This window comes from Catharus ustulatus, chromosome 14, assembly GCF_009819885.2.
Source record: "Catharus ustulatus isolate bCatUst1 chromosome 14, bCatUst1.pri.v2, whole genome shotgun sequence".
In the NCBI taxonomy this organism is placed as follows: domain Eukaryota; kingdom Metazoa; phylum Chordata; class Aves; order Passeriformes; family Turdidae; genus Catharus; species Catharus ustulatus.
In genome coordinates, this window is record NC_046234.1 from 1,205,498 (window position 1) to 1,216,317 (window position 10,820).

The 10,820-nt window shown below is 41.4% G+C and overlaps 1 protein-coding gene across 1 annotated transcript; it reads right to left on the bottom strand.

Moving 5' to 3' along the window:
- Positions 1 to 2,265: 2,265 nt before the first annotated feature.
- VMA21 (vacuolar ATPase assembly factor VMA21) lies at positions 2,266 to 7,589 on the bottom strand. Its single transcript, XM_033072431.2, has 3 exons — positions 7,481 to 7,589; positions 5,756 to 5,865; positions 2,266 to 4,286 (listed from the first exon to the last, which is right to left on the bottom strand). The coding sequence occupies exons 1-3, from the start codon at positions 7,534 to 7,536 to the stop codon at positions 4,144 to 4,146; spliced, it is 309 nt and encodes a 102-aa protein (XP_032928322.1). The 5' UTR covers positions 7,537 to 7,589; the 3' UTR covers positions 2,266 to 4,143.
- Positions 7,590 to 10,820: the final 3,231 nt, after the last annotated feature.

The following is a 10,820-nucleotide window of genomic DNA, read 5'->3' on the forward strand; positions in this document are numbered from 1 at the left end:
TCCCATCTCTTACTCACCTGAACTAGCATCAACCATACCCCTGCCTAATGCTCTCGGTACACCCTGTCCAGCTGCAAGGGCTGTCAGAAACCTAAGCATGTTTTGTTCAACTACAGTAGTCACAGCAGGCTAAAACTCACCAAAATTGCAGTAGCATCAAACATTTTATTGTTCACCAATGCACTAGGTGAGCACATAGTTTCTGTGGGCACTACACTTTCCCCTGGCCCATCAGAGTGATCAGGTAGCAGAGCCTGCCCTCTAGTTTGTCACGCTGCTTTAGCAGCATAGCAAAACCACAATCTCCTGCTTGGAATCGGCCAGAGAATGAAAAAAACACAGGAGCTTGGGCCTTCTGGAGGGTAAGGTTGTTGGTTTTGTGTTTGGTTGTTTTCTTGGGGTTTTGTTTTGCTTTTTTAATGTTGAATGTTATTACTAGGTCCTTTCTTACAATGCAAGAAACAGGTAGGCAGTGTTTTTATTTTGTTTCAAATGTACTTTAAAGACTGTTTCAAGTTCATATACCTTAATCAATGATAACTCCTGTTAATGGCATGATCACCACCATCACCATTTGCTCTGGAGACATCTTACTCAGCGCAGGCAGATAATACTAAGTTTAGTCAGGCATCCCTAAGCACAAACCAAAGCTGCTCACTCACCTGCACTCTCTCTCAGACTGGGTACCCACCACAACAGTGTCCTGCAGGCATTTCAAAAAACAGAGATGTTAAGCATAGAAGACAAAAACTAATGAAAAGTCACTCATTCCACACTCCCAATTCCCCCACTGTCTATTCACTCTCAAAATATTCTGTAAAATTTCTGCTACAATCTGTCTCAAGGTATTTGCTCACTGTAAGATACAATTGCTTGCTTTAGCTAAACTATCAACCTGTGCAAACACATAATAGACTATTGAGGGGCAACTGTGAAGTACTAAAGAACTTATGCAGAATTTTCCCATTTGTCTTTTTAAGAGTTGTCTCAAATCCATTCCTAGTAGTAAAAGTAAAGCCTTACACTACCACTTTAGAATACCACACTTGAGAATTTTACATCACCATTTTACAGAAAATAAAAAAATCAAACAAACAAGAATTCTGATCTCTCCACAACTTTTATCAGTTTAACTGTGGTGGGTTTGACCTTGGTTGGACACCAAATGCCCATCAAAATGCTAACACTCCCCTTATTAGCTGGGCAGGGAGAGAAAATGTAAAAAAATTGTCCTGGGTTGAGACAAGCACAAGGAGGTCATCCACCAATTACCATCATGGAAAAAACCAGACCCAGTTTGGGGAAATTAATTTATTACCCATCAAATCAGAGTGGGGTGATGTGAAATAAAACACCTTCCCCACAGCACTCCCTTCTTCCCAGGCTGAACTTTACTTCCAAGTTCCCTACCTCCCTCGCAGTGGCACAGGGAGACAGGGAATGGGTGCTGTGTTCAGTTCTTCACACATTGTTCCTGCCCTCCTTCGACCCCAGAAGGGTCCCTCTCAAACTGCTCTAATGTGGGTACCTTCCAGAGTGTAGTTTTCAGGGAGAGACTGCTGCAGTGTGGCTCCCCACTGCTGGCAAGGAGGAGGGAAGAGAATGCTCCCCCTTCGACCTCCCTGGCCTGAAGGGGAACAACCCTTCACAGGCTGTTTTCATTGCACCCTTTACTAGAGTGATTATTCCCACTCAGAAGCACAGGCAACATCAAACAAGCACCTGGCTCTGGCTGTGCAGACTCAGGCAGTGCCTCTTTTCTCACCATGAATGGTGTTGTGGATCAAAGCATTACCTTCAAAGATCCTCCAATGGATGGGTTAATGCTCAGCTCATTATCCCCATCTGATGAGACATTACAGTGCCTGCACATACAGCAGAGGCCAACCTGACAGATTTTTTAAACTAAACAGTTATAAAAAGGAATCATTTCCCTGTTATTCCTAGGAAATTAACTTTGTGTTTAGGGATTCTGCTACATGAAACATAAAATAGACATAGCACAGGAACCAGGTAATAAAACACAGCAGGTGTGTTCCCCTTGAAGCCCACATCTTAGACTTCTGTGACATTCATTTTTTCTGCTGCTGTCTTCTAATACAAAAAAAAAAATTCAAAATAAACTTTATTTCTTAAGTGTAACTCATAATTTCTTCTCCACTGTGAATAAAAAAAACAACAAAAAAAGCTAACCTATTGAGCAGGGCTATATAGTTGCTTTAAGCTGTACTCTACAGCTGGAATATTAAAGACATTCAAAAAGTGTTTGTTTACTGGATCTTGTATTGTAGGGCAGGTCTTTATTAAAAGGCAGTATTTGTTCCACAATGTACACTTCATATACTGGAGAACAGGAAGCCAATATGTCCATGTACAAACTAACTTTGCACTTCAAGTACTCTGAGAAGATTCTCCAGTTTGTCAGCAGCCACATGACAAAAGGGCTCTGGATGAGAAAAGCTAGCACGGCAGAAACAAAATGTAAAAGCTGATTTGCATTAGTGTGCCATGGTGCATACGGTTGTGCACACCTGGGACTGAGGTGGACAAGACAGGAATGAGGCTTGGGGACATAATTCTCAAGCCACTGGGTACAGCTAACCAATTTTTCCCTCATTTATACATAAGTTTTACCACAGACACATGCAGCGCCAAAACCATGCCAAGCCCCATATTAAGCAAAACACTTCCAAGAAATACAATAAACTGGAAAATTCAAATTAACAGAATGACCTCAAGCACAACAGCTTAACAGCCATCACCAGGGTTAAGAAAGTTTGCCTTGCTGGAACTTTAGGAAAAATGTTCTAGCCAGAGATTAAAAAGCTTGCTAACAACAGCACAACAGTAGAATGAAATTCGTATTATCTTACAACACAAAAATCTCACTAAGGTTTGACTACAGGAACTTCTATGCACAACCAAGGAAAAAAGAAAACAATCAATATATTGTATAATTTCAAAGTAGACAAGTAAGTAGTTATGAAGAGAAGCCAGTTTTCTCTGTGGTCATTTTTGTGTCCTCTGCTTCATAAAGGACACCATTTGCAGACAACTGCAGCTTTTCTCTTGCTCCTTCCCCTAGCAGCCATTACAGCAGGCTATGACTGCTACTGACACTACTTTACCATAGGAAATCCAACTGCACACTTTAGCAAATATCAAGGAGATACAAATCTGTCTAAAGACATACAAAAAATATGTTATGCCCTTTCCTTTGCATTATCAGGATAAACTGTAGAAGAGGAGAAAGATGAACAATGCATAATACCACACAGTCCTCCCAAAAGGAAATTAAAGATTGAATTTACTGCAATAAAAAATGTATTTAAAAAAAAAATTACATTTACATCTTTCACATTAGAAAGACATCACCTGAGTTTCTAAACAATTCTGTTTTTGAAATTACTTCTAAACAGAGAAATAGATTAATTATGCCTATCCCACTGTGTTGGTCTGGGCAGGGATAGAGGTAGTTTTCTTCATAATAGCTATCATGGGGCTATGGTTTGAATTTGAACACACTTATGCATGCAGCTTTTGCTTTACGTATTAAGCTGTCTTTATCTTGACCCATGAGTTTTCTCATTTTGCTTTCCTGATTCCCCCCACACATCCCATTGAGGGGTCAAACCGAGTGAGCAGCTGCATGGTGCTTAATTGCTGGCTGAGGTTAAACCACAACACATATAAATCAGGAAACTATTCACAGCAAAGTGAAATTCCATATTTTCCACTGTAGTTGGATAGTAAGTAATGTAGCTTTTTAAAGCAGCTATTTAATTCCTTGAAAATATAATGCTTGCTTCATGCCAATACTATTTTCAGAGCAATCCAGAAAACTACTAGGCATGGCAAAAGTACCTACAAGAGTTTTCAAAAGTACATAATTATTCCACTGTAATTGAAGTGAATGCCTCCTCAGCTCAATATAGTAGAAGCTAGGTAAAGAACAACTTCCATCACCATTACAGAAAACACCAGTACACAGTCAAGATGAGCACAAATCTTATTTTAACCACAACTGAGTAATCAGCCTCCTCTTTGTGTATGTGTATTACACATTTGGAAGAATGCTTTTCCTTCAGTTCACAAAGAATCTGATTTATGGCCTGTGGATATCAGACACTGATGATCTTCATTTTAGTCCTGTTTGCCTTCGCGCCACTGCCGTGAACCCTCATTCCAGGCTACATAAACAAAGAGAGCAAGTACCACGTGGACAGTGACTACAGCAACTATGGCAGCATAAAAATAGCTGTCTCTGTCAGACATTCCCAAGGAACCTGAGAAAACAAAGAAAGCAAAGAATATTAGTTATGAGCTAGGAACTCTGATACGGCACGTCACAGTTCTCCCCAAAGACCAAATTTACATTTACTCCTGAGATCAAAAATCTGAGCTCAAAATGATTCATAGTAAAGAATTCACCACGAAAGTTAAAGGCCTAAAAAGTAAAAGCAACACTGCAGTATTCAATATTTAGGATAAAATATCCCAGATTTGATGTCAACAGCTTAAAGTTCTACAACATTCACTTTTTCTGTTAGTACCTTCCAGCACAAAACAAACCTCAATATCCTTTTTTTCCTAGATGTAGCTCTCTTTGTAGGGCAATAAAATAAGGGAGGAAGGTGGGAGGAATAAGGGGGAGAATTCTGTAATAATCTGCCACTAAAACAGCAGAAAACAGTAGAACAATTAAATCTAGAAGACTATTACCTTCTGTATTTAGACTGTAAAACAATAATGCCCCACCAGTTAAGATACATGAATGCTTCTCATATAAAACAAGCCTTCAAATATCAAAAGACCAAACACTGAAATATTGTTTCCTCTAATTTTAAAAACCCAACAAAGTCTCCCCAAAAGCAAACAAAACCTACACATTACAGCACTCCAAAACCATAACCCTGCAAAGACAATCCTTTCAGTGCTGACAGATCTTGCCACTAACTGACATAGCAAAGTTGAAGCTCCGCTTGCTGCGCCTCAAATTTTTTTAAAAAAGCTAAAAAGGATCTTGAAAGTTGCTTAACAAGCTTTGAGTCTTCTATGTACTACATACAGCAGTACACACCCAAGGAAAATGGTCTCAGAACAACTCGGTTACACACTCATAAACCACTCTTAAAAGCAGCTGTTTTTTCCCTTCCTCCTCCCTACTTCTGAAGGAGACAACTTCCTAGAACTGCAGAAGATAAATATTAAAGCCTTGCAGAATCAGGACTACAACATGGCTGCGTGTTCAAACAAACAGCCATAATCTCTCTTCCTTTGTATTTTTTTTAAATAAATAAAAGCCCCTCAAGCAACCACATTCAATATCTGAAATTACATATAACTTGTTTAAATGCACGTATGTTTCAAAAAGCAAAATACGAACCTCATAAACAACATTATTCTGTCTTGAACACATGATTAGTTTGCAATACCTGCAGGTAACATATCTCTGATGATTCTGACAAAAGTCTCCTGCAGGGTGGCGTTAAATACAATTTAGGTAAGGGGAACAATGCACCTCTACACAATATAAACCTGTATAGTAAACACCAAATTTTGGACTGCAGACCACAATGCAGGGAAGGATACATTGACCATTTATATAATCTTCTGTTCTAATTAGACATTACAGGACCTTTTGTCTATATACAGCAACACATATTCAAAACAGGAAGAACAAAGATGTTTTTAGAGGATTTTGCTTCTTCTCCATTTTTTAAATAATAATGCTAATTGGCAGAAACAAAATTACCTTCAAATACATAAGCCTTTGATGAAAAATATAGCCCAACAGGTAATGTAATCATTAGAGCTGAGAAGAACAGAAGCGTTCTTAAAGTTGATGTTAATGAACCCTCATTTCTGAAATAAATAAGAGAGGTTACACACAAAAGAAAGTCACAATATGTACGCCTGAAACAGGACAAGAACTTGTTCCAAACAGAGGCTGATTACTTTTCAAAAACTGAGTAAGTGTATTGTTGGGAAGCAATAAAGACTTGAAGTATGCATTTGTTGGCTGCAATAAAAATGAGAATATTCAAAACAATGTAATGATTCTTGTTCACAAGCAAAATTAAAAACAATCTTTAGATTTTTCCCTGTTCCTGTTCTGCAAGCATTATAACAACTTAGGGGGTTATGTTAATATGTTTATTAGTGCATTTCTGCATAATTTTTAAATATCTTAGTTACATATACACATGTCATATGACAGTATCCTGCATTAAAACTTACCATGTTCCCTTTTTTTTAAGTAACTACAAGTGCAGGAAAATGACAAATCCGACAGGTTGGGATAGAAAGGGAAGTACACAGACTGCATTTAACAGCTTACTACTTCAAGTTCCTTTTAATTAGGTCTTCTTCCTCTATTTAAAAATAATTTCTCTGTTTTTAACCAAGAAAGCTGGAATAAGTGTAGTAACAGTCAGAACATAGAGCCACTACACCAAAACTTTGCCTTCACAGACCTAAACCTAGAAGACCTTTAACAAGAGAGGGCATATGAAGGTTTATGCACTTGGTAGGGTCTCCCTGACCTTGATCTGCTAGAACAGGTGTTGTGTTTACAAAACACCACACACAGCTTGGTTCTGTGCGTGCTTCCACCAGTTCTCCCTCACTCTGCCTGGCTGACTATATTATTTTATGCTGCAGTAAACATGTAAGCCAGGCAATACCCTTCTGACTTTCAAAGATTGCCTGATTCAAAGACATGAGTCCTTAGGGTGTTGAAACACAAATGTGTATTTTTCTTTAAAAAAAGGTGGAAATGGGGAAAAAAATGATCTCATCCTCTGACAGTTGTGTGCAGCGACGCACAGCTTCTACACTGCAGCCAACAGCACTCACGGTTGCTCATTACTGCCATACACTGAGGCAGCACATTAGGTAGCTCAAAAAAAGAAAAACATCCGAATTCTTTTCCTTTACTAGCGTTTGCCTGAAGGACTATCAGGGTGAAGGACAGAACTGCATTCAAAACTTCCCCATGGAAATTAGAAACCATTCTATCAACACTTACCCACAGAAGAGTAAGATGACCTCCAGCTTATTACCAAAGTTAAAAACTCCACTGCTGACAAATACTTTTCTTACACTGACATACTCTCATCGCTTCCCTACGCAGTAAAAACAAATATTCGTGTATAAGCTCAGCCTAGCTCGGCACGTTTCCCCGACGGCCGGCAGCCTCTGCGCTCGGGATTCGGGGTGACCCAGGGTTATACACAGTGACCAAGTCAAACAAGGGGCCTCCTACTCCACCCGCTCCGGCTCCTCCCGGTCCGAGCTGCCGCTCCCCTCCCGCCCCGCGGCCGCTCTTCCCCGGGTGTCCCGTGGCTGCAGCCCCATCGCGGGCTGATGGCGCCAGGCGCGCTCCCCGCGCGCCGCGGCCCAGAGCGCAGCCTTCCCCGCACCCCACCGCCGGGCTCTCCCGCTCCCAGGCCCTCTTCCTGCCTGTCCCGGGACTCACGGCCTGAACTCGGCCACAGGCACGGCGCTCACGGACCCCGGCCCGAACCGCTCCATCGTGCCGCCGTAGCCCCGGGCCCGCCGGAAGCCGCCGCACTAGCCGCGCATGCGCCGAGAGCAGCGCCGCTGTCGCCATAGCAACCCCGGGGCTGGCGCGGCCTAGCGGTGGGCGCTGAGTACTGCAGCGGGCCCGCCCCGCCCGGCTGAGGGACGGCGAGGGAGGGAGGGAGGGATGATGGGACAAAGGGATGGAGGCAAAAAGGGATGGACGGGCAGAGCGAAGGAGAGATGGAGAGACTGAAGGATGGAGGAAATGAGGAATGAAGGGACAGAGGGATGTAGGGGTGGAAAGATGGAGGGATGAAGGGACTGAGGGGTGGAGGGACTGAGGGCTGAAGGGACAGAGGGATGGAGCGATGGAGAGCCAAAGAGATGTGGGGATGAAAGGCAGCCTGGGACCTGGACCACAGCAGCAGCTTCAGCTGGGCTTGAACAAAGTAATCATCTCTACAGATAAAACAACGCTGAGCAGGCTCGCTGCCAGCTTGGAACAGTGGTGCCATCGGTGCTGCTTACAGGTGCTTTACTTGGGGAATATGGAGAGTGTGTGTGTATGGCAAAACTGCTGTCAAATGTCCTGGATGAAGGCTGAGGCTTTCCAGGAAATGGGCGTGGTCTTAGAGCCAATAAAACCTATGGTATTGAGATGTTTTGATTAACTCATCAGTACAAAACACTACAAATGAAATAACACAGGGACAAGGCATTTTCTGAAAGGGAGACAGCAAATTGTCTGTATGTCATCCTGTTGGGAGGGAGGCTTGTTCACTTAAAGGTTTTCTGCTCTCCTGCCACTAAATAGAAATTCCTCCTTCAGCCAAAGAAAAAAATTCTGATAGAAACCATCCCCACCATAACTAATAGGTGCTGCAAATGAGAGTCCAAGGACTCCTGCAGAGTTGACTCTCCTCCAGCCTGATGAGTACTAACCATTCCCAAGGTTACGCTCTGTTCAAACTATTCATTTAAATTCCTGATGAAGCTACTCTGCTTAAATATTCACCAAAGGATGGAGTTGAACCCTGCTTTTCAACAGAAGCCCAGAGTGTTACAGTCTCTGCTGTGCAATCAGTCTCATTTGCAGGGAAACTAACTGTTGATAGTCAAAGAACAGCTTTTGCAGGAAAAAAAGCCTTGCAAGCTTCCAAACAAAAGCTCTGGAAGCTGTTTAATTTATGATGCCATTTAATTGAATCTCATATACCACAGTCCTAACATATTTGCCCCTTTTATGGTAAAATCATGTTGTTATCTTGCCACTCAGCCATGCCAAACCTTAATTGTGTGAGTCACTAACTCCATGCGACTCCTTCCTCATCTTTTCCTGCAGTGTGTAGCCATCCAGCATTCCTGCAACCTCTGCCCTGCTCCTTGCTACAGTGCCATACAGCACATGGCATGGCACAGTGGCTTCTTCTTTCCCTCCTGAGCCACCATGGTATCCTGCTACCCTGGAAAAGAAGAAATATGAGATGTTTGCTTTCCTTGCAATCAGTAAGATGAAATAAGCACTGGTTTTGGTAGTGCCTTCTGTGATCTTGCCTCTCAGAGCTTACTCAGAGTGAGTTTCCCTCACCTGGGTTGGAGGCAGTGGACACTAAATGGACACCAGCAGCTGTAGTGTGTAAAGGTGAAAGGCAAGGAGCAGCACTGTCTGCAGCATTGATTTTCTACACTCTGGTTACGAGTACTGAGGCATTTTATTTTGTTTTCTCCAATATGTGTGAGAAAGTGAATTTTGTTAAAAGCACTTTTTTCCCCCAGCAATGAGCTGGCAGTTCCCTCGTGTTTGTTAAGATGCAGCACAGTTCAAGCTGTTCAGCACTTATGGGATCATGTCTGGCTCTTGGGGTCATGCTTTCACTGTAAACCAAACAATTTTATGCTCTTTTAAAATAGAAGAGCCTTCCTTGTCATTGAATCCACTGCTACCTGAGCCAGCAAAGTGACAGTTTGCATGAGGGGTGCAGGGGGGGCTGGCATGGACCAGGGATGGCCTTTGTAGCCCATACTCAGTTGGGTGGGGATGCAAGGAAGGTTTGCTGTGTAACTCGAGCTTAAAACTTCCAAATAGTTCTTCAAAGCACCTAATAAAATTCCAGCTAGCCAATCCCAACATTCAACCCGAATGTGGGAGCAGGTTTGGTTTACTTATACACAAGTAAAGCAATTAAAATAATTTTTAAAAATCAGTGAAGTTAAGACAGAAATGGGATCACTGAAAAATTATGAATGTGGAAACAGTGAACATTTAATCACTAGAGGCTGTTCTTTCCAATTTTGGTTTGACTTTCTTGATTGTTTCCCCAGTAGGGAAAGCAATGACATAAGACAGTTTAATAACAGAACAACAAAACATGGAAATATAAAAGTGGAATAAGTCTCACATCATATAAACTTACCATAAAGATGCATATCAATGATTACAAAGTAGCAAATAATTTAAGGCTGAACAGTCCAAGTCATTAACTTTTAATATAAAGTTACTTCATATCACACTGATGTTTTTATCTCCTAGACTAATAACAATTTTGCTGAATGACTTCCTGCATATTTGCTGCTTTTGTTTTGTGAACACATAAAGGAAATACAAAACTGGTAGAAAAACTTTGCAATTGTGAAAGAAAAATAAGCCTTTTATTTGTAGTTTTGTATTAACTAAAAGACCCAGAGTATACAAAGTTTTGTCTGTTGGCTTCAAATTTTATATATCAGATATTCTGAGATTTCAAGCAGATCATAGACCTGTCTTACCTTCTAGATGATAGAGCAAATATAAAATTTGCCCTTAAGCAGAAACTGTGCTGCAAACTATTGGCTAACTGTGGAATTCTCCATGACAGTCCAGGCTGAAAGCCCATGAACTACAGAGTATGTTACATCGTTGGTAACCCATCCTCTGTGCAAATAGAACCACAGTGACATTAATGCTTGGGTTGGCAAAGAAAGCATTAATCTGGACATTATAGGGCTATATTCTCTGTTATTGCACATCCCAAGATAACTTAGAGCAAAGAGCTCAGATACCTCTATTAGCTAATATAACTTGGAAGTCTCACAGTGTAATTTTCATCTCTCTGTAGTATTGCTGTTATTTTGCAATGAAAACATAGGGCTACTTATGGAAGTGGCTGCCTTCCACATGCCTTGTGTAATACCTGTGGCACCTACATAAACAGAATGGGAAAGGCTTCATTCCCACAGCTGACATAAGTCAGCCAGTACTTACCAATTTCAGGTGAAACTCTAGATGCTGAAGGAAGTGGATGCTTTTTCTGTAG